The sequence below is a fragment of the Pelecanus crispus genome, chromosome W, assembly GCF_030463565.1.
Source record: "Pelecanus crispus isolate bPelCri1 chromosome W, bPelCri1.pri, whole genome shotgun sequence".
Lineage (NCBI taxonomy): Eukaryota > Metazoa > Chordata > Aves > Pelecaniformes > Pelecanidae > Pelecanus > Pelecanus crispus.
Window position 1 is genome coordinate 14373363 of NC_134675.1, and position 25174 is coordinate 14398536.

The 25174-nt window shown below is 40.4% G+C and overlaps 1 protein-coding gene across 1 annotated transcript in view; it reads left to right on the top strand.

Moving 5' to 3' along the window:
- Positions 1-25174, top strand: part of LOC104036601 (proprotein convertase subtilisin/kexin type 5) — a 252794-nt gene that overhangs the window by 145696 nt on the left and 81924 nt on the right. Inside the window, exons 6-7 of the mRNA XM_075725548.1 lie at positions 3283-3371; positions 10889-11061. Of these exons, the coding sequence (XP_075581663.1) occupies positions 3283-3371; positions 10889-11061 (262 nt within the window). The remainder of the gene's footprint in view (positions 1-3282; positions 3372-10888; positions 11062-25174) is intronic.

Genomic DNA, 25174 nt, shown 5'->3' on the forward strand with positions numbered 1-25174 from the left:
TAACACACATGTAAAACTGTCCAAAGATCTAATTTTCTCTGGCTTATGTTTTTTTCTATCAGCATTTTACCTGAAATTTCACATTGTGTTTTAATTCAATAAATATATGTAATAATACCTCCATGTCAGCCTTTTAAAGCCCCAGCTACTTCTAACTTATCACTTCCACTTCAGCTGGAATTTGTGATGCAGTTTCATGTTACATGTAATCCCATTTTAGTATGGGTTGCAGCTGAGAGGGGCAGTCACTCTTTCTCTCTCCCTCTTCCGCCAACAACACAGCTCTTCTGTTTCCTATGTACAAATGTTACATGGCCCTTTTGCAAATGGGGTCTGTCTGGTGACCCAGTGGAAATCTAACCCTTTTGATGGTGCTCAATGGATGTAGTTAAAGTGGCAGGCATTCATATACTCCTCTGTGAACCACAAACTCAAGCTGTTTCTGCTCCTTTTCAGGCAGCCTTCTTTCTCTATGTGTGTTTCTTATCTTTCCCCATTCTCTACTGAAAAAACTTAATTCATTCCCAGTCACTTCCCTCTGCTGTTCTTTCCAAAATTGGTTCCCAGGGAAGGTTTCATCCCAACGCAGCCTCTCTCTGGGAAGCTGCGTCTGGGCCACATGCATTTCACAAAGCAGGTGGTGATTTCTTAATAAAATATATGCACCAACATGATGTGTGTGTGTATATTACATATATACATTTTTAAGAGTATAGTCATCTGTGCTTTGAGTGATAACACCTATATACTTATATGTGAGACCTAACAAAATCATAATGAGAAAAAGGGAAGTTTTGGAATCATGTGTCAGAGCTACAAAGATGATTAAGGAGAATCTTTCATATGAAGAGAGGTTAGGAGAGATGGGACTCTTCAGCTTGGAGAAGAGAAGGCTTGGGGGAATCTTATCAATGTGTATAAGTACCTGATGGAAGGGAATGAAGATGAGGGAGCCAGACTCTTCTCAGTAGTACCCACTGATAGGACAAGAGGCAATGGGCACAAATTAAAAAACATTAAATTCCATTTGGACACAAACCCCCCACTTTTTTACTGTGAGGCTGACCAAACACTGAGACAGGTTGCCCAGAGGGGCTGTGGAGTGTCCATTTGTGGAGATATTCAAAGGCCATCTGGACATGGTTCTGTGCAACCTGCTCTAGCTGACCCTGTTTGAGCAGGAGGGGTGGACTAGATGATCTCAAAAGGTCCCTTTCAACCTCAGTGATTCTGTGATTCTGTCTTCTAAATAATTCTAAAGACAGGCATTTTCCTATAAATATAAATTTTTAAAGGCACTGTTTCAAACAAATAGGGAACTAGAAAATTATTTGAAAATACTTGAAAATGAGCAGGGATCTTTTTAAAATTCCATTTCATCTGTGATTCCTGAATGATTTACTCCAGGCTTTTCAAAATAATTCTATAATAGGATAAGATGTTGCCTGAAAAATTTCTGTTAGACTGGCTTTCTTCAAGTGAAGAAAATTAGGCTTGAAAAATAGGCTTCATATGAAAAAAACCCTTCAAATTAAGTCTTGAAAAATTCTTTGATCAAGTCTGGCAAGCACTCGATGAATTATGAACAGGTTAATAAGAAACAATTTGAGGAGATATACATATAATTGTGATACCTTGATCCAGCTTAGGATTAATCAGCTGGTCTTGTGAGTAAAAATTACGCTTTTCTGATAGAATATATTTCTAATTTACCTGATAAATTGAAAGATGTCCTTTGAAATTATAACAATTTAGGATTAATCAATCACTTTTAATGCTTATCATCTTTGTTTCGTCTTTTTTTTGTTTCCTAGTCTTATCTAGTTGTTGTTGGTTTATATTAATCCATTGCAAACTAGCTGTCTTGGTGTTTCTCAGCTAAATGTCTCAAAAGGTTAAGTGGAAAAAAACCCTCTTATGATATGGAGCTAAGGAGTGACTCTTCTCAAAGCAGGCTGTACTAAGAGAAAGCAACTGTGTTTCTTGTCTGTAACATAGGCTTCGACCTTAATTCAGAAACACCCCTGTTCTCCAGATGTCCACGTAAGCAGTCTTTCAACCACCACCAGTGGAAGCGTGCCTGAATACACAACTGACCTCACTTAGCCTCCTCTGAAGTGCTTGCCATGTTGTTATCTATTTTTTGCCTTGACCTTTTAAACTTCTTTCTCTGTGGCTACCTAAGCCTTATGTTATCTTTCTATCTCCATCTTGTCAACTCCCCATGTCTTTAATTGTCTGGTCTGAAACTCCATATCTCTGCACACACACTTTCTAAAGTTCCCCGTTCATTCCAAATTAGTTTTATCACATTTCTGTGATGGAGTTGGTTAACTGCATAATGATGAGGACAAAATTTACTGGTGGAGAATACTCCATGAAACCTATATTGGCAAGCAAATATCATGAAGACCAGAAACAGCTTTCCTACCATAGTGGTCATATGGATGACCACTGTCACCTTGTAGAGAGTGTGGATCAGGGCTAAGCAAGCATCCCACTCTGGCATTGCACAGTGGGCAAGGGGTTAAGCAAACCCCAGAGGTTTGGTGTTCTCCTTCAGCTGCTTCTGAAGATTATGCCCTTACAGCCCAGCTCTGCTTCCAGGTACAGAGTGTAGCTCCCATCAGGAGGGTAATTCAGCTGTTTTTTCTGCCCCTGGAAAGACAGCAGGCTTGCAAGGTTGGCCCAAGGCATGACCGGGATATACTTACACAACAGTTTTGAGTATATCTGGCTTATAGCCACTCTTAGGCATGCCTGTGAACACCTATGTGGGCATAAGCACAGTCTCAGCTTCCTCACAGAAGAATGGGGCACACGCTCTACCTAATGAGGAGCTCACTGGAGGTTGTACAGAGAGGCACATGCTACAAACATATTTGTCAGTGAGTGCTTGTGGGAGAATGGAGGACAAAAATTCTGTCCATAATGTAAATATTGGTTCAAAATCAAGAATTGGTGTCCCAGAGTTCTTTCTGTTGCTGTGGATTATGTATCATCTTAGTATGTCTTTGTTACATACTGTGTGTGTTTCCAATGGCTAGACAGTCTGTCATGAAGAGTTTAAGAAGATGGCTATGATAATAATGTTAAAATGTGTTTGAAGAAAAGTTGTAACAAGGGCATTAATTTGCTATGGGGAGGCACATAGTGCAACATATTGTGGATAATTCTGGTTTTAGCATCTGAGGATGAGCAAAGTCAATGCCTTTAAATCCCAACAACCTGAGCTGGTGGATTATCTTGCTTACTTGAAAAAAAATGTTTGTCTGACTGCAGGCATGGAACCCGTTGTGCTGGAGAAGTGGCAGCCACGGCAAACAACTCGCACTGCACAGTAGGAATCGCCTTTAATGCCAAGATTGGAGGTATGTGAAAGTCTCCCAGGAAAAAAAAAAGTAACTAGAGTCATTTGTACCAAATGGTACATTCAGAGCTTTCTAAACAAGAGGAGGAGATTTGTATAGATCATAGAATCATAGAATGGTTTGGGTTGGAAGGGACCTTTAGAGGTCATCTAGCCCAACCCCCCTGCAGTGAGCAGGGACAGCTTTAACTAGATCAGGTTGCTCAGAGCCCCTTCCAACCTGACCTTGAATGTTTCTAGGGATGGGGCCTCCACTACCTCTCTGGGCAACCTGTTCCAGTGCTTCACCACCCTCACTGTAAAAAAATTTCTTTCTAATGTCTATTCTAAATCTATTCTTCTTTAGTTTAAATCCATTACTCCTTGTCCTGTCACAACAGGCCTTGCTAAAAAGATTCTCCCCATCCTTCCTATAGGCCCCCTTTAAGTACTGGAAGGTTGCAATAAGGTCTCCTTGCAGCCTTCCCTTCTCCAGGCTGAACAACCCCAACTCTCTCAGCCTGGCCTGATAGGAGAGGTGCTCCAGCCCTCAGATCATTTTTGTGGCCCTCCTCTGGACCCGTTCCAACAGGTCCATGTCCTTCTTGTGCTGAGGGCTCCAGAGCTGGATGCAGTACTCCAGGTGGGGTCTCACCAGAGCAGAGTAGAGGGGCAGAATCACCTCCCTCAACCTGCTGGCCACGCTCTTGATGCAGCCCAGGATACGGTTGGCTTTCTGGGCTGCAAGTGCACATTGTTGGCTCATGTCCAGCTTTTCATCCACAAATACCCCAAGTCCTTCTCTGCAGGGCTGCTCTCAATCTCTTCATCCTCCAACCTGTATTGATATCAGGGGTTGCCCCGTCCCAGGTGGAGGACCTTGCACTTGGCCTTGTTGAACCTCATGAGGTTCACACAGGCCCACCTTTCAAGCTTGTCCAGGTCCCTTTGGATGACATCTCGTCCTCCTGGCATGTCAACCGCACCACTCAGCTTGGTGTCGTCTGCAAACTTGCTGAGGGTGCACTCGATCCCACTGTCTATGTCGCTGATGAAGATGTTAAACAGCACCGGTCCCAGTACGGACCCCTGAGGGACTCCACTTGTCACTGGTCTCCATGTGGATATCGAGCCGTTGACCACAACCCTCTGGATGCGGCCATCCAGCCAATTCCTTATCCACCAAACAGTCCACCCATCAAATCTATAACTCCCCAATTGTCACGAATGCAGGTTTGTGAATCCTGCTGATTATGTCGATTCACTATGAATGAGTGACCTTACACGGTTTGATTTAGTAAAAGTTAGAGTTTACTTATAGCGAATTGCAGAATTTGATTATAGTATTTTTAATAGCACTCAATCATCAATGATTAATAAAGTGATTAGACAAAATTGATCAGTGACTTAGTTACAGATTCGAAGATGGCAAGGTTCACTCTATTACTACACAGAAGCACATAAAAGAGAATTAAATCACAACAAGTTAAGATGATTCATAAAAGCATTGCGTATATATGGACTAAAGGTAAAAAGGGGGGGTGGGGTGGGTGAAAGGGAACCCTCCCGTTGAGTCACGAGGTTCGGAATGGACCCCCTTGCTTTCTAGACTCCTTCTCAGAGAGGAGCCGAGGTGTGGCTGGGCCCACTCCTAGTCTCAGACTTGGTCAACGGTTTAGGAGAGTAATGCTATAAGAATAGTACAGCAATATAAAACTCCTTTTAAAATTAAATCATACATCTACAAACTACTTAAATTGATTTATGCATGCAACTTACAACTATAAATGCATATATGAAAATAGTATACCTGTTAAAAATTCCCCTCGAGTTTAGTGAAATACTCACGTCTAATGCCTTGGCATTTCTCAATGGGCGAGAGCAGAGTCTCGAGGAGTGAAGAATATCAGCAGCCCAGGCTCCGTTGTCAATCTCCGGCAATGGAGTTCTGGTAGCAGCAGACTTTGGGAATCTGCTAGTTTTCGCTGACTCTGAGAGACATTTCGATCAGAGGGAGATGCTGGTGCGGCCCGTGGCGGTCCAGGAGAGCTCAAAGGGCCTCACTTAGGACTGCCGTTTTATAGGATTGTGAGATGATTGACTTTAATCACCAGTAAATTTCCATCCGAGCCACAATTCGGGTCGGCTTGTTGCTGGAATTCCAGCAGCGATGATACCACTCTGTTTCAAGGCTGTCCGGGGTAGCTGTTTGTTCTCGTTCCCCTCGTTAGCCATAATATGAATCTTGATAAGAACAGAGCCGCTCTCTGCTCCAGCCATGTAGGAGTTTCTGGTACAATTAAGGGGCGCTTAACTGACCAACTCTCTACGCAAAAGCTGCAGCCTGCGAATTCCTGAGATTGTAAAGCAGACGAAGTAGAGGGGAAAAAAACAGGACAGAAAAAAAAACAGGGGCAGGGGGAAGATGTGCCACCACACCAATTTAGAGAGATGGATGTTGTGGGGGATAACAATTGTATTTGTAGCATGGTAGTTAAATACCAGTACTGAAGGAATTTGTCTGCAGTGACGCCTCTCCAGTGTTCCCTGGGACACCACCTCTCAGTACACACAGGAAAAATAGAAAGCAAGGCCTTTGATGAAAACACAAACCCCAGAATTAGGACGTTTGGCTTTTCTCACAAATTCAAAGCTTTAACTGAGTTTTGACAAATCAGAAGTAAACGTACACATCACAAATATTCGCTTGCGTATTGATCCTTTTTTGTGTTGTTTGGCTGTGGTTGGAGAGTATCTTTTTTGATCCCTGTGTGTGATCAGATTATTACCTGAAATATGAGATCTGATTGCAGTTTTTCATTCTGTTCAGCCAAGAGATTCCAAGTGATTTCTATCAATTCTTAGTCAATGGCTGCTCAATTAAGACCTTTAGCTTAGTTCTTGAAATGACTGTCAAAATGTCATGTAAATATCTCCTAGGCAGTAGCCTGCCTGTGCCAGATTTTAAAACTTCAAGTGAAGTTTTACTCTGTATTTTTAATGAAATCATGGGATTGGTATATTGGCTTTCAGTAAAAACACCTATAGCTCAAACTCATTAACTGTTGATTTTCTGCCCCAAAATAGATGCCATCTGTGAAAAAAGAAACATGTTTACCTACATATACTATAGAAAACAGTTAAATATATGAGTAGGCATACTTGAGGCATGTTTCCACAATTAATAGTACTGTATCTGATCAGGAGCTGCCCCCATGTCAGACAGAGCTAGTTTCAGCTGTTGCCCAAAGCTGAGCCAATCAGCGACATTGGTAGTGCCTCTATGATAACATATTTAAGAAAGGGTAAAAAACGCTGCACAACAGCAGCTTGGAGAAAGAGGAGTGAGAAAAGATGTAAGAGAAACAACCCTGCAGACACCAAGGTCAGTGAAGGAGGGGAGGAGGTGCTCCAGGCACCGGAGCAGAGATTCCCCTGCAGCCCTTGGTGAAGACCATGGTGACACGCAGGTTGTCCCCCTGCAGCCCATGGAGGTCCACGGTGGAGCAGATACCCACCCGCAGCCTGTGGAGGACCCCACACCGGAGCAGGTGGATGTGCCTGAAGGAGGCTGTGACCCCGTGGGGAGCCTGCGCTGGAACAGGCTCCTGGCAGGACCTGTGGCCCTGTGGAGAGGAGCCCACATAGGAGCAGGTTTTCTGGCAGGACCTGTGGCCCCATGAGGGTCCCATGCTGGAGCAGGCCATGCCTGAAGGACTGTAGCCCATGGAAAGGACCCATGCTGGAGCAGTTCTTGAAGAACTACAGCCTGTTGGAGGGACCCCATGCTGGAGCAGGGGAACAGTATGAGGATGAAGGAGTGGCTGGGACAGTGTTATGAACTGATCTCTACCCCCATTCCCCATCCCCCCTGCTCTGCTGGCGGGGGGTGGATGTAGAAGAGCCAGGAGTGAAGTTGAGCCTGGGAAGTAGGGGTGGGGGGGTGAGGGGAAGGTGGTTTTAGGTTTTTTTTGTTGTTGTTTCTCACTAATCTATTTTTAATTGGCAATAAATTAAGTTGATCTTCCCCAAGTTGAGCCTGTTTTGCCCATGATGGTAATTGGTGAGTGATCTCCCTGTTCTTATCTCAGTCCATGAGCTTTTTCATTGTATTTTTCTTCCTCTGTCCTGTTGATGAAGGGGGAGTGATAGAGTGGCTTGGTGAGCACCTGGCAGCTAGCCAAGGTCAACCCACCACAAGAATCTAACAGCCTTCAAGAAACTTCATTGGTATAAATGAAATAGAAATGGTATCTACTCTGCTTAACACAGTGCTTCTGCAGAGCCATCAGTAACACTGTTTAAAAAAGCTGGAAAATACTATAGTGGCAGCTTTATAAACCTCGCTTGATATAATGTACCACCCTTATAAAGTATCTCAAACATAAGTCCTCAGGAGACCCAGCAGATAATCTGCTGAAAATCAGAAGCAAGAAGGAATTCTAGGGTATTGGGAAGGGAGGTTACGCTTCCCCTTCTACTAGGTGTATATGTTTAAGAGTTTCACTTTGGCTGATCTCTATTTTTGCATGCCTCCCTCCCTTCCCTCATAAAAGCCATAAGCTATACATGTGAATATGCAGAAGTTCTGTTCCCTCTCCATGGGCCAGATAGAGTGTAAAAATGTTGAATCGTATTATACTGAACTAATGTTCAGCTCACTTATTTCCCAGGGATTTAAAGACCTTCATTTTAGGAGAAGAAACTAGAGTTGAGGTATAGCAATTACATTCTTCTTACACAGAGGAGCACCTGCTGACAGTGATGTTGAATTTGTTCCACCAAAATGGGTCTACTTCAAACCAAAATGTGAGTTGCTGCACCTTTGGACACATAAGGGATAGTGAAGAGACCAAAGGGGAAAATAAATCCTTTTCATTGATATTTCATCAAATACTGGCAGCTGAACAAATCTGATTAATCATCTTTGTGATGGAAAGTCATTGACAAGATATCCACCAGTAATGCTCACTTTTTTTTTAAATGTGTTTGTCTCATTTCAACACATTTAAGAAAATAGATTAGAAAAAAGATTCTTAGAAAGTCTGAGTCTTCTTAAAACAGTGTGAGTGGGGAGTTAATCTGCAGATACGAAACTATGAGTGAAATTGCAATCTCGACATTCAGTTCTTTTACAGGTTGTGGGATGTTTCTTAGAAAAAATTATACCTGTAGTTCATGCTTATCTCAGCTATAGGCCCTTTCATTAAAAAACAAAGCAATGCACCAAAGGGGTAGATTTTATTTTTTTTTAATGTGTGACTCTGCAGTAATCACACATAGCAAATTACCACCTACAGAGTTTGCGAGACTTTTTATAGGAAGAGATGGTTAGCATGTTGCTATTGTTTACAGACTTATTGTGGAAGTTGCAAAGCATCTGTGGGGATTCGTGTGCTTAGTTACTTGGATGGGCTTGAGTTCTGATGGGAAAACAGTTACATGAAATTATGGCAGAACAGATTTAGATTTTCTGCAGTTGACAAGGAATTAGTTCATCTGTTTCTTTAAGCTTAAGTCAGATGCTGAGTCAAAAAAAAACATTTTAAAAGAAAATTTGCTGTCAGCACAGTTTTGCATGTTTCCTATGATTTGTTGAAAGTTTGTTCTGAATAAAATGCCACTTACATTTTGGCACTTATTGCAAATACCAGAAAATTTTTACAGAACTCTCAAATCTTAAGTGAAACAGTCTAGAAATGCAGTCTGTTAATTGCCTTCTGGCTTTTGTTGCACTATCACCACATGCCAAATGCAGTTTGGAGGTTTTGTGATTGGCAAAATTTACTACTCCAGCCTTTTCAAAGAGGAGAGGAGAGGAGAGGAGAGGAGAGGAGAGGAGAGGAGAGGAGAGGAGAGGAGAGGAGAGGAGAGGAGAGGAGAGGAGAGGAGAGGAGAGGAGAGGAGAGGAGAGGAGAGGAGAGGAGAGGAGAGGGAGGTTTTTTTTTTAATAGCCAATGAGACATCCATTGATCAAAGTTACACTTGAAGCATGTCTGTCAGTTGTTGGCAGAACAGAGCAACACTTAAGTCAGTCTTGTCTGTGTTGCTTTAGGTTTGATCACTTCACCATTAACAAAAAACATGGTGTAAATTACTTCAGATGCCAATGACAGAATTTGGAGTTATTGTTACACCCATCATTACTTTTCTGAGATTATGCTGAGGAAGAAAAATAAAACCTGAGATTCCCAAAGCTGTTTTAATGGCTTTTTTATAAAGTAAAGTTCATACTGAGATCACTGGACAAGTTTATCTCACAAAACCTGGGTAGCTTTTGTGTGAACTTAGAAATATGATCACTTTTCATTTTCAAGTCAGTTAGAGTGAGGAAAATAAAATAGACTCTCTATCAACAAAGCAACCCCTATACCTTTTTGTTAACTGGAAGTTAAGGTCTTTGTAAACACTCAAGTTAATTCAGTCTGAACTCATGAGCAAAGTGGAATGTGTCTATAACTAAAATATGTAAATTTGGTTTATAAATAGCAGTGGCCTTTTAAAAGGGAAAAAGCTTCAAACTTGTCAATTATGGAAATGATCATTATTCCCTACTATCATACAGTTACATGTTAATTATTATTTAATATCTTATATTCCTTTGATCTAATGTTACACTAACTATATGAAGGTCCTCTTTCTTATTTAGGTTAAAACTGGCATCAAGGGTTTTCTCAGTCAGAATTAAATTCAATCAAAATGTTACAGTTAGTTAAAAAACAACTTTAAGATACTCTCAGTTTTCAGCTTTAAGCCTACCTTATTTATTCTAGTGCTCTTAAAACATCATGGTGCCATTCACTTTACAAGGGCTGGCACATTGAATTGTCAAAACCCACATTCATGGATTTTTTTTTTAACACAAGAATTTCAGATTGTACCTTTAAAAAGCCTCTTCTGCACAATGGAGGATGTTCACAAAATTGTAGTTTCAGGTTGAATAATGTTAAGCATAGGGTATTTGTTAATAACTTTCTGTAATTGCCTTGCTACTGTGTATACTTATGCTGCATAATCCATCTGTACACAAGAGCATTCTCCTGTTTCTTCTTTGCAACCTCATATAATGAAGGAAAAATGCTGTGTTTATCTGTCAACAGAGATCCTGTGTTTATGTCTGTCAACATACTTAGGGCTATGAATGTCTCAGATTAAGTGCTGCAGTATAAAAGGAAAAAGCAAAGCAGATAATATCTTCAAGTGAGAAATATAAACATTTCAAGGCTCAAGTCTTTTTTTAAGTTTTCTTTAGTATAAAAGTTTCTTGTTAAAGTTCAAAGGCTATACAGTGGATAAACTGACTTGTAGATAATTCTTAAAACTTGAAGACAGACAAAAATATTAATTCCTATATGTATTTTGTCATATAGAAGCATTTTTTTCATCAGGGAAACACATATCCAAACAAATTGATTTTTTTTACAATAGAGATCTTTATGATCATTCAGTCCAATGTCCTACACAACAATTTTCTCTGGAAAAATGAAAAAAAGCACTTTGAGTTTGGTTGTCCTGTTCATTGTATCTTTTGTTCTGAAGGTATACGGATGCTGGATGGAGATGTGACAGACATGGTAGAAGCAAAGTCTCTGAGCTTTAATCCCCAATACATCCACATCTACAGTGCCAGCTGGGGGCCTGACGATGATGGTAAGACTGTGGATGGACCTGCTTCTCTAGCACGTCAGGCCTTTGAGAATGGCATCAGAATGGTAGGTTGGCATCAAAGTGCATATCCTGGATCTGCTCTTGTGTGTGGGTACATGTGCACTGCACGGGGAAGAGTCATATTCTTAAGGAAAGAAAAGCTTCATTTGTGTAAAATGAAAAATACACTTCCATTCTATAGCAACTAGATGTTCAATCCTTCCTGAAGTATCAGCTTTCTTCATTGTCAATTGGAATATATCATCCTCAACGTCCTTTAAAACTGCCCTGAGGTAATAATGTAATTCTGCAAGAAAAGCTAAGACTGAAAAATGATACTTTGCACAGCAGTGCCAAATCATCAATTCTAAATTGCTATGAAATTATAAAACAAAAGCCTTTGTCTTTTTCCTTCATCCTTCCTTCCTTTTGTTGTTCTGTTTTACTTAATTTCTTAATGGAAATTTGATGGATTTAAAAAAAATCTGCACTCATGTTTCTTTTAGAGTGTATGTCTAATCTCAGAGAACATTCACCCTTTTTATAACTTACATATGCATTTCTCTAACAGTTTGTACAACTGCAGTTTGTGTGATATAGTCCAGAGACCTTCAATAGTACAATACACAAAATACCAAACATCCCTATATGAAAAAATATAAGAACTTTTCAATTTTCTTTAATAAATAACTGTCAAACAAATAAGACCACAGAAGGAAATGAGCAGTTAGAGGAAATTTGATGTCAGAGGCCAATTTTTAGTTCTTTCCTTCACTTTCCTGCATGTTAAATAGATCAGGGAATTCCTGGTCTTCCAGTGCTCACACGTCTTTCCAGTATATAGGATTAGATGGAAAGCATTTTAAAGCTCTGCACTTGAAAGTTTGAGCGTTATTTTGAATACAGCAGAAGACTTCCTAGTTCAATGGTGAGTGGCTCTAGGATCAGAAAAGATGAGATTAGTACAAAACATTTATTTGAAGAGGCTGAAACTGTTGGACTAATACTGGAACATAGTAACACTGCAGCAAAATCGGAAAGTGCAGCTATTATTTAAGTCAATAGGAACTTTAACACTGTGTGTCAAGACTGATTTTAGCAAACTGTAACTAACATTCAGCCTGGAAGACTTGTGTCTTGTGTAAGAGACAGTGTCTGCCATTGAGAGATTATATTAATTTAAGATATACCATAAAAAGTGGTTGTAACAGGAAACGGTATAGAGGGATAATAGAAAAAGTTACAAGAGCATCCAGTCAAGCTGACAGTCTGTATGGACGGTTCAGTGTTTCAGGTGATTTACAGTATACTTGACTATAAGTTGTAAATAAATACAACATAAAATTAATACCCACTATCACTGTAACCACTGTATTGCAGCACAAGCCTAGGATCTGTGAATTCTTCAGTTCTAGTCACAGCTGTGTCACTGGTTTGTTTTCACTTCCTCGGTAAAGTTGCATAAATTGCTTACTCTCCCCCTGCCCCCCTGCAATGTGGATAATAATCTGTGTGCACCTATCTGACAGGTGTGTTATGAAGAGCAATTATTGAAATGCTAAACTAATGACAAGGACTGTGTGCATCCTATACTATGTAATGTTAAAAACATGTCTCATAAAATTCAGTATTGTGAATGCTTTACCAACCATGCAGCAATGGACCACTGCCTTCCTTTCATTTGGTCATATGATGACCATTCAGTGTAGAGGAGCAGACTTATGCTTTTGCTTGTTGTACACTATGTAACATGTTAAGCCTAGCACAGCAAACTACTCAAGCATGTACTTTATCCTGTGAGAAATTCCAGAGGCTTAGCAGTTAAACAGATTCAGGGACTCTGATTCTGCCCCCAGAGACCTCTGCTGTATTTAATAATCATTATTAGAGTAGTTGTTCATAGAGCAATATAACTAGCCTGTGAAAAGGCTGAATTCATCTCCATTATTGCGTCCCATGCATTGTCACTTGTCCTTTCAGCTGGAATATCAGCGCATGCCAGTACCCCACTACAGTGTACTACTCAATTTAAAAAGAATGTTAAGGTACTTGAACGCGTCCAGGGGAAGGCAACAAATCTGGTGAAAGGGCTGGAAGGCATGTCCTATGAGGAGTGGCTAAGGACTCTGGGTTTGTCTAGTTTGGAGAGAAGGAGGCTGAGGGGCAACCTAATGAGGCTCTCTACAGCTTCCTGAGGAGGGGAAGTGGAGAGGGAGGTGCTGATCTCTTTTCCTTGGTATCCAGTGACAGGATGTGTGGGAATGGCTCAAAGGTGCGTCAGGGGAGGTTCAGGCCAGATATTAGGAAACATTTCTTTACCGAGAAGGTGGTCAAACACTGGAACAGGATTCCTAGAGAGGTGGTCGATGCCCCATGCTTGTCAGTGTTTAAGAGGCATTTGGACAATGCCCTTAATAAGATGCTTTAAGTTTTGGTCAGCCCAGAAGTGGTCTAGATGATCATTGTAGGTCCCTTCCAACAGGAACTATTCTATTCTATTCTGTTCTATTCTACTCTTTGACAATCACCACACAGAAGAAAAACCAATAAAGTGTTGAAGAGACACTACTGGAACTGCAGGACACAGGGGAGGTTGAACAAAATAAGTTTTATATTTAAACATACGTATGTTTTAGTTTAAATATTGTATTTCATGTGGATTAGGCAATCATGAAAAGTTTAGCCCATTTTTCTATATCTGAAGAACTCAGCCATTTTCTCATCAAAATTTCAAACTCTGGATAAATCTAGTATAAATCAAGAATATAGATTAATTTTCCACGGGCAAGGATCTACCTACAAGCATTATTATTCCATTATTATTATAGCTGCAATATGAGACAATACCCTACAGACCACAAATAAACTTAATTGTACTACTACATTGTCCTGTGTTTTCATAGGCACCAGTATATAATGGAAACATAGTATTTTATTTTACACTTCTGAGCAGGTCTTTTTTCTGAGAACATGGCAGAAAAGTAGCTTGCTATATTTCTTGACACAAGTAATTTTTTTAATTTTTTTTTTAATGGTTGAACTTTTATTACATTTCATCAGCCTTCTTTTGTTCTGCCCAAAGTGGCCCATGCAGAGTTGAATAGATTGAAATACTTCCATGTATTTGGAAATGTTGTCTAGCCCTGACTGTGAGAGCTTTTTCATTTCTGCTAAGGAAATAAAAGTTCTTTTCAAAACTTATAGAAAACTGTGATAGTTTTGAAAATCATACTAATAAGAACAAGAAAATGGTTAAGGTTAATACTTCTCTAATTTTCGTTCTTTAAAATGTAATATATACTGAAAGGCTTTACATTTATGTCTCAGTCATCACCTTATTTAGAGGCTTAGTTTGCAGGCCAAAAATAATTTTAAGATTAATCTGTTTTCCATGTTCTCTTTAATAAAGCATGGCTTTCAGTTTTCGGATAAAGGTATCCTTTCCATTTTTCTTTACACTGTCATAAGATGTTGAATTTTAAAAGATGAAGCAAAGAGGAGAAAAAAAGGCAAATCGTCTCTGTGCCAAAAATCAGATCATTGGCCGAGGTAAAGACTGGATAAATACCCTGCCAAACACTGATTTCCCCAAGCAGTCACAGTAATTGCACAAATAATAATAGGCGGACAAAAATGCATATTATGCTGTACACAGCCCTTGACCTTACTTTTTTAGAAATATTGAACTGAACAATAACTATTACATCTAGTATCTATGAATTAAAGCAACATTGGTACAGAAAAGTTTCACAAGACCTTCTTTCAGATCTGTACAAAGGTTCAAGACTAATATTCTTCATTTATTCTGCATATGCAGGCTGTCCTGGTTTCAGCTGGGATAGAGTTAATTTTCTTCCTAGTAGCAGGCATAGTGCTGTGTTTTGGATTTAGTAGAAGAATGTTGATAACACACTGATGGTTTTAGTTGTTGCTAAGTACTGCTTATGCTAGTCAAGGACTTTTCAGCTTCCCATGCTCTGCCAGGTGCACAAGAAACTGGGAGGGGGCACAGCCAGAATAGTTGATCCAAACTGACCAAAGTGCTATTCTATACCATATGATGTCATGCTCAGTATATAAACTGGGGGGGGTTGGCCGGGGAGCAGCGATCGCTGCTCGGGAACTGTCTGGGTATCGGTCGGCGGGTGGTGAGCAATTGCATTGTGCATCACTTGCTTTGTATATTGTTATTACTATTATCATTATTATATTGTTATTATTATTATTTTACTTTATTTTATTTCTAATTATTAAACTGTTCTTATCTCAACCCAGGAGTGTTTCTCACTCTTACTCCTCCGATTCTCTCCCCCATCCCATTGGGGTAGGGGGAGTGAGCGAGCGGCTGTGTGGTGCTTAGTTGCTGGCTGGGGCTAAACTACGGCACAGGCATAACTGGATATTAATTTTTAAAAAAACAGGATAGAAAAGAGTGCAGTCAAGATTTTTTAAATGGATCTGAAAAGGAAAGTATGCTTGGTTTTTTATTTTGGAAAATTAGCGATGGTGCTGAATAATAATTAATTAAACTATAATTAAACTGACCTTATTTTTATTAAAGTAATGAAGTAAAAATGAAATGGATGCAAGAGACACAGTTTCTTATTCAGTATGATGTGAGACTGTGATCCTTTAAAAAAATGCCTAGTTTAACTTTAGCTCTTATTATTCCAATTAACAGCTCATGCAGAGTGTTTTAGAACTATTATTATTTTTAAATCTCCTGAGCTAATGTGATTACTCCTTCCAAATCTGGCACAACATAGCAAAGATAAATCACTACATGTTAGAGTCCCACAGAGACAGAACATGCCATAAATTGAAATACACAAATCTATTTCAAGAAAGGGTACCGAATAATAACTGAATTTATGAAATGAAAACCTAAACCAGAAATTAAATATGCTTTACAATTCTACCCAGGATCAGGGCAAAGGAAGACGAAAGGAATTTTTAAACCTGTCTCAAGTACAATGATTTTCTGTCATCTTTAGGGTATTTTGTTTAATTCTATTAAATTTACATACTTGAAGACTTTTACTAGTAAACAATTTCTATGCAAATAGCAAAGCTCCCTTTATATCATACCTACAGTTGACAAAGTCCTATTTCTTTGAAATGGTGTTGTTATAAGGATGAAAAATTCTGGAAGCCTCTGTTTTCAATATAAATATATTATAAGCTGTAGACCTAATAACCTCAAAAACAACTCCATTATAATTACACAGAACATGCCTGAAAAAAAAAAAGGTCAGTATGTCCAAAAGTAACATATTCAATATAAGATTGGATATATGACATCACATAGCACTCTCTGTTCAAGAATAAATATGCTTAGCATTGCAACATATGATTGTGACCAAACTGTGTAATAAAACTTCGCTGAATCTGGGACAAAAGGAAGAAAGCAAAAGCCTTTTCTTGATTCAAAAATATAAAACCAAGGCACCATTAGATTTTGAGATAACTGCTTCACATTTTACATGCTATAACCCTTTGTATTGAGTTTACGTGGCAAAGTTTTGGGGGGGCCTACAGGGGTGGCTTCGGTGAGAAGATGCCAGAAGCTTCCCCTATGTCTGATAGAGCCAGTGTCAGCTGGCTCCAAGATGGACCCGACACTGGTCAAAGCTGAGCTATCAATGATGCTGATGGCACCTCTGTGATAACATATTTAAGAAAGGGTAAAATACAATGCAAAACAGCAGCTGGGAGAAAGAGAAGTGAGAATATATGAGAGGAACAACTATGCAGACACCAAGGTCAGTGAAGAAGGAGGGGGAGAAGGTGCTCCAGGTGCCGGAGCAGAGGTTCCCCTGCAGCTTGTGGTGAAGACCATGGTGAGGCAGGCTGTCCCCCTGCAGCCCATGGAGGTCCATGGTGGAGCAGATATGCACTCTGTGGCCTGTGGAGGACCCCACGCTGGAACAGGTGGATGCACCTAAAAGAGGCTGTGACCCCGTGGGAAGCCCATGCTGGAGCAGGCTCCTGGCAGGACCTGTGGCCCCGTGGAGAGGAGCCCACGCTGGAGCAGGTCTTCTGGCAGGACTTGTGGCCCCACGGGGGACCCATGCTGAAGCAGTCTGTTCATGAAGGACTGCACCCTGTGGAAAGGACCCATGCTGGAGCAGTTCTTGAAGAACTGCAGCCTGTGGTAAGGACCCACGTAGGACAAGTGCGTGGAGGACTGTCTCCCATGGGAGGGACCCCACACTGGAGCAGGGGAAGAGTGTGAGGAGGAAGGAGCGGCAGAGACAACGTGTGATGAACTGACTGCAACCCCCATTCCCTGTCCCCCTGCAACGCTGAGGGGGAGGAGGAGGTAGAGAAAATCAGGAGTGCACTTGAGCCTAGGAAGAAGGGAGGGGTGGGGGGAAGGTGTTTTTAGATTTGTTCTTATTTCTCACTATCCTACTCTGATTTGATTGGCAATAAATTAAATTAATCTTCCCCAAATTGAATCTGTTTTGCCTGTGACAGTAATTTCTGAGTGATCTCCCTGTCCTTATCTCAACCCATGAACTTTTCCATCATATTTTCTCCCCCTGTCCTGCTGAGGAGGAGTGATAGAGCAGCTTGGTGGGTATGTGGCATCCATCCAAGGTCAACCCACCACACCATATTAGATACTCATGCTCTCTGAAACATGGGTCTGTGATACAGAGTTGAAACCAGTTCATTTTTTTTCATAGAAATAAGCCTATTATTCTGGGGATCGGTCTCAACATAATTTGGGTAGCAATATATTTCAGATATTCTGACTTTTTCTTTTACTGCTGTTTGACAAAGACCTAACAGTCAAGTTTCTGGAGAACTGTAACCCCACTGATGTTTCACATAGCAGGGTTTTGAGCGGGAGTTATTTCACCTCTCACAATGTGTCATCAACTATATGCTTTCTCTTATTTGTTTTGCAGTATCCATAAGGTAGTCCAAGCTAGTGGCAGGGCAGGTCATGCTTAATATAATGTAGGAAGGTGGACAGGCAGTGAAATTTACATGGAAATTTTTGGCTTTCTGACTGCATCAGTGCAGGAGCCTTCACCTTCTTGCCACAACACTATTCTGTTTAGCAAGCTGGACACAAGCCAAAATGTTTGATGGACATTAATGATGAGATGTTGTGTGGCAGAACCATTTGTGAGAATTCAGCTTGATGCCTTCCCTCCCATCATCATTGCTCCTTTTCATTTCATTTCACCAACTTTGGCTGCAGAGTGTGTTTTCAAGGCATTTGCTAGGAGCAGAAGACTCTCTTACAATCACTAAACAAGCTTGCAACCTGAATGCAAGAGAAGGAAAGGATTTCACATGATTTTTTTTATTATATGCTTCTACTCCAAAAGTAGAAGGGGTTGTTCGTAAATTGAAAGTATCAAGGCAAAAATTTTGTTGCCTATGTTGTGCCACAGATCAATTGCTCTTAAATTTATTTTAAAATATTATTGGCCTCTTCTGTCATCATATCTCTGCATTGTTCTGAGCAGGATGTATTACTGTATTGGGTTTACATGGCAAGTCTTTGGTAGTGGGGAGGGCGGGCTGCAGGGGAGGATTCTGTTAGAAGAGATCAGGAGCTGCCCCCATGTCAGACAGAGCCAGTTTCAGTCGGCTCCAAAACGGACCTGCTGCTGCCCAAAGCTGAGCCAGTCAGTGACATTGGTAGGGCTCTGTGATAACATATTTAAGAAAGGGTAAACAATGCTGCGCAACAGCAGCTGGGAGAGAGGAGTGAGAAAATACGAATGAAAGAGCCCTGCAAGACACCAAGGCCAGTGCAGAAGGAGGGAGAGGAGGTGCTCCAGGTGCTGGAGCAGAGATTCCCCTGCAGCCTGTGGTGAAGACTGTAGTGAAGCAGGTGGTCCCCCTGCAGCCCATGGAGGACTCCATGCCAGAGCAGGTGGATGTGCCCTGAAAGAAGCTGCAGCCCATGGAGAGCTCACGCACGAGAAGGCTCCTGGAACGAACTGTGGCCCTTGGAGAGGAACCCATGCAGAAGCAGCCCAGCCTGTGGGAAGAACCCATGTTGCAGAAGTTCGTGAAGGACTGTCCCCCATGGGAGGGACCCCACGCTGGAGCAGGGGAAGAGCGTGAGGAGGAAGGAGCAGCAGAGATGAAGTGTTATGAACTGACCCCAACCCCCATTCCCCATCCCCCCTGCGCTGCCCAGGGGGAGGATGTAGATGTAGAAGAGCCAGGAGTGCAGTTGAGCCTGGGAAGAAGGCAGGAGTGGGGGAAAGGTGTTTTTAGTTTTGTTCTTATTTCTCACTATCCGACTCTGTTACAATTAATTGGCAATAAATTAAATTAATCTTCCCCAAATCGAATCTGTTTTGCCTGTGACAGTAATTTCTGAGTGATCTCCCTGTCCTTATCTCGACCCATGAGCTTTTCCATCATATTTTCTCCCCCTGTCCTGCTGAGGTGGGGGAGTGATAGAGTGGCTTGGTGGGCATCTGGTGGCCAGCCAAGGTCAACCCACCACAATTACCTACAGAAAAGAAATTCTTCTGTTCTGCTTTGCTGGTGAATTGCACTATAAATATCAAAGATGGAAATTACTGTAAAGAGACTTCCAGTCAAATGTCCCAAAATAATTTCCAAAATGGCTATCATTTTATACACTGAAATATTGTGGTGCACAGAGGTTAAGACCAGGTTTTTAAAACTGCTTATTGTGTATGTTCATCTTGTACAGCTATAGTTTGAGACTGCATGAACACATATCTGTGTGTATGCATATCTCAGATCATATGTGGATAACTTTTGCATGCACCAGAATTCATGCACAGTTCTAATTAGTTAGCTAAAAACTTCTTGAAAAAAACTACTTGGGGGAAGGACTCAGAAAACATGACTTCCAGCATGCTGATGTACCCTGATGTTAGGTCCTGGCATTTATCTCTTACATATATTGCATATCTTCTGTGATGCAATATTTGAATATGCAATGTTGTATTTACTTCAGCATATTTAGTTAAACTTTGGGAGGCTCAGTATTACAGGTGGGGTTTGACTGTGTACTAGAGTTAACAAAGTTAGCTTGTTTGAGTTTTAAAATTGTAATTCTTCCTTCTGACATCATGAGACAGTACCAGCAGCTTGAAATAATTTTAATAGTTCTAAGAATTATTATCTAGTCCTAGGCTTCACCATATGCCAGACCAGGAAATTTCATCCAATTATTACTGCATCAATCTCTATTTATCAAACTATTATTTTCTGTTTACTCTACATCTCTTGGGAAGAGCCAGTCTTGACTGAAATACCTAGAGAGAACCTGTCCACAACTGTGCAAGTTGCTAACTACCTTCATTATTAAAAATATATACCTTATTGCTCATCTGAATTTCATAGAATCATAGAATCATAGAATGCTTTGGGTTGGAAGGGACCTTTAGAGGTCATCTAGCCCAACCACCCTGCAGTGAGCAGGGACAGCTTTAACTAGATCAGCTTGCTCAGAGCCCCATCCAACCTGACCTTGAATGTTGCCAGGGATGGGGCCTCTACCACCTCTCTGGGCAACCTCTTCCAGTGCTTCACCACCCTCACTGTAAAAAATTTCTTTCTAATGTCTATTCTAAATCTATTCTTCTTTAGTTTAAATCCGTTAATCCTTGTCCTGTCACAACAGGCCTTGCTAAAAAGATTCTCCCCATCCTTCCTATAGGCCCCCTTTAAGTACTGGAAGGTCGCAATAAGGTCTCCCTGGAGCCTTCTCTTCTCCAGGCTGAACAACCCCAACTCTCTCAGCCTGGCCTCATAGGAGAGGTGCTCCAGCCCTCAGATCATTTTGGTGGCCCTCTTCTGGACCTGCTCAAACAGGTCCATGTCCTTCTTGTGCTGAGGGCCCCAGAGCTGGACGCAGTACTCCAGGTGGGGTCTCACGAGAGCAGAGTAGAGAGGCAGAATCACCTCCCTCAACCTGCTGGCCACACTTCCTTTGATGCAGCCCAGGATACAGTTGGCTTTCTGGGCTGCAAGCGCACATTGCTGGCTCATGTCCAGCTTTTCATCCACCAGTACCCCCAAATTTGTTAGTTTCCTTTTCGTTGTAAAATTCCTTTTCTGCTAAAATCTCCACATGTAAGTAAATACAGATTTTGGCCAAGTGCTCTCTTGAATAAATTAAATTGGAACATAGGACCATGTCATGGTTTAGCCCCAGCCAGCAACTAAGCACCACGCAGCCGCTCGCTCACTCCCCCTACCCCAATGGGATGGGGGAGAGAATCGGAGGAGTAAGAGTGAGAAACACTCCTGGGTTGAGATAAGAACAGTTTAATAATTGAAAGAAAATAAAATAGTAATGATAATAATAAAAATATAATAATGATAATAACAATAATAATATACAAAGCAAGTGATGCACAATGCAATTGCTCACCACCCGCCGACCAATACCCAGACAGTTCCCGAGCAGCGATCGCTGCTCCCCGGCCAACCCCCCCCAGTTTATATACTGAGCATGATGTCATATGGTATGGAATAGCCCTTTGGTCAATTTGGATCAACTATTCTGGCTGTGCCCCCTCCCAGTTTCTTGTGCACCTGGCAGAGCATGGGAAGCTGAAAAGTCCTTGACTAGCATAAGCAGTACTTAGCAACAACTAAAAACATCAGCCTGTTATCAACATTCTTCTCCTACTAAATCCAAAACACAGCACTATGCCAGCTACTAGGAAGAAAATTAACTCTATCCCAGCCGAAACCAGGACAGACCATAAGACAGGAAATTACCTTGTAAGTCATCCAGTACAGTTCTCTTCTATCACAGGTATCATGTCGGGTAAATACATTTAGCAATTTCTATTTTAGAACGCGTTCAAATTCCCCCCCCCCCCCCCCCCCCCCCCCCCCGCATTTATGTTGGGAGACTGTTTCACAGCCATCACTAATTTATTGATTAGAGACTTTCTTCTAACTTATAGCCAGATTTACTCATGTGCAGTTTCTGCCCATTTGTGTTTTAGCTTAAATAGCTTCTCTCCTCCCTTTTTGCTTGTGACATTTATAGAACACAATCCCATCCCCTCTCAGCCTCCATTTTGCTTTGTTAAACAAGCCACGCTCATTAGTCACTTCTTAAAAACTTGACTCTCCATCTCCTTATCATCTTAGTGGTGCTTCTCTCCACACCTGCCAGGCTGAATTATTTTCTTGAATGCAGATGATCATAATTAGTAAATTCATCATTAGCATGTCCATCTCCATCTTGCTGTTATATTAATCTTCATCTTCTTCTGTTTTATTACTGATTTCGTTGAGGGATCAGTAAATGTTTTGCAGAAACCAGATAGACTGTATCGAATGAATTTCTCTGTATTAAGTCATCAGAGAAGAACTTAGCAGATTTATCTGTCAGTCTAAATTCAGTAAATACATGTTGCATTTCAACCTGTTTCCATTAACTTTGATGTCTCTTACTCTGTCCTTCAAAATCTGTTATAAATCCTTGAACAATAATGTTTTCTATATTCGGTCTCTTTCTGTTAGTCAGAATTTCCAAACCACAGTTCTTCATATAGTTCTTTCCTGAAATACTTTCTGTTTCCCAGCATAATTTTTTCAAGTGTGGATACCAGAATGGGGCATGGACTTCTCTATAGAGGTGTAGTACCATTTCCCTATTCCCTGTATATATTCATATTCACGCTGCTTACAGATCCAAGGATCAAACTAAATTTTATGGAAGCTCATTGCCAATTGTTTATCTGCCATGACCCTAAACTCCCTTTCAGAGTCACTGTTTTACAAGAGGTTGTCCAACCTCCTGTATGTGTTACCTACAGTCTTCATTACTAGGTCTATTACCTTGCATTTGGCTGATATGTCTCTCAGAATTCCTTTTGCAAGTATAGTTTATACCTGATGTGATCTAGTTTTCTCCAAACTGAGATTACCAAGCAAAAATCAAGGTATGTGGCAACCTTAACATTAAGCTAATAATAATTATTTGATCTTCCATTTGCATGTAGTTAGCAACTTTCAGCATTCAGTCAAAGCAAAATTAGGGATACTGTCTTCCAGTAAATGAAATAGTGAAGTTCAGGCTCAATGATACCTGGATGAACTATGATACTATGCACATTATTTTCTTTTGGAAATATATAAACAAAGCTGTTGTTAAAATTCCTCTCCTTCACTTTGTGTGGAAAGTGAGGTTTTTCACAGATAGTCAAGGTGTAGTACAAAAAAAGAATTTTCAGAAAATGAAATTCTGTATCAGAAATGTTCTTAAATTACATTCATTGGAATATACAAATCCAAAAGGCAGGAAAACTTGGAATTAGAGTTACAGGAAAATGTACCTCAAAACATCCAGTTTCCTTACAATGTCACAAAGTGTACTGGAAACAGAAACTGTTTAGTTACCTCATCCCATCTCTCACTCCTATATGGAAACTGCTGTAACAAGCCGGAATAGCATTACTACGGTTGGACTAGTTGTCAAAAGGGACCTCTGGTTTTGGGTGCCTAACTTGAAACCGGTGATAAATTTGAAAATAAAAACCCCACACCATTCTTGATCTGGGATAGTCTTAAGATGGAATGCCAATATTGAAAAGCAATTTTGGCAAAATGGGTCTCTTTCCATACACTTGAAGTATATGCATTTCAGAGAGTGCTTTTTTTGAAACATAAATCTGGTTACTTTGCATGGGCAAATCACTTATTCCCTTTCCTCATAGAATTGTAAGGACTTGAACAGCAGCAGAATCTATGCATTTCTATGCATCTCTATGCATCATGGGGGGGGGGGGGGGAATAGATGTCTTAAAGCCAAATTGCTGGAAGTTTGTCCTCAAGAGTTTTCTGTATGTAGAATTTTACATAAATTTAAGGCACAAAACATTGAGGGCAATGATTTTGCACACAGCCTAAGTGGATTGTTTCTTCCCAAACAAATGCTATGGGATACCAACTGAACAAAGAGATTACTGCAGTTCTCAGTCTGCAGAGGTAGCAGCAAAGCATTCTTATTTTCTCTTCTTCTACTAAAAAGAGCTAGATATGCAGAAAATCCACAAAAAGTTCAATAGACAGTTGAAAAACAGAAGTGTTCTATAAGGAAAAGTGGAATATAACTACTGAAACTACAGTTCTGTGGATCTGATAGACATAGATTCCTTTCTGGAGAGTTTAATCAGATGGCAGTATAAAGGCAATAAGAACTGCCTGAATCCTCTCCATAGAGTAGGGAGGTGAAATCTGTTCCTTATCCAGTCCCGATGCAGGTATCTTTTGTACGGTGCCTGCTTACTTTGGCTTTGCGAGCAGAGACAATTTCACCTATCATTAACTAGAGACTCTTGTGTAACATAAATTTTGGAAAACCTAGCTATTGTTTTGTCACAGATTGATACAATATACAGCTTGCTTTATCCCAGTAACATCAGCAACAATAACAATAGTAATGATAATATGGAGATATAGCCTAAACCAGAACTGCAATTCATGCAGCCCTGTAGCTGGCTCTATTTTGTTTAGGAAAATGAGAAATTCATTCCAGCATTCCACACGTTCAGATTTCAGGTTTCAGCCAGCACTTCTTTTGGTTGCACTTTAAGCACTAATTATAGCTCTGTGGGGAGTATCTTGGAGCTGTTTAAGCTGTTCTAGTGAAGAATAAAATAAATACACTATATGCAAGGATGCATGTTGATATGTTTCATTGATATATCCTAATAATTATTGTGTTAATGCATTTTTGTTTGTGGTTGCTCAACACTTTTTTTAAGTGCACATAAAATATTTTCACACTTCAACATTTTCAAGGTATCACATCCTACAACAATAGAATATATATATTCCCTTCTTTTTGAGATGATTAATTATTTTGTCATTCTTTTTCTTAATAAAGAAGTCATTTCAGAAATAGCCAAAAAGTTTAATTGTATTAGCAACAACTTGCCCTTTCAACAATGTAAGATAATAATTGTGTTTTATAAGTAGTAATATATTTTGTACATTGTATATGTATTGTGCATATGTTAGTTCCAGCACTAGGAAATTCTTTCTTGACTTCATAGTTTTCCTAATAGTAAAAATGGGAATGCTAATATAAAACCACAGGAATTAATTTGTAGACGTTCTCTGAAACATGCATCTTTACATTTTTTATATATATATACACACACACCCCTGTTAGGCTTATTGTTCATTTCTTTGTAC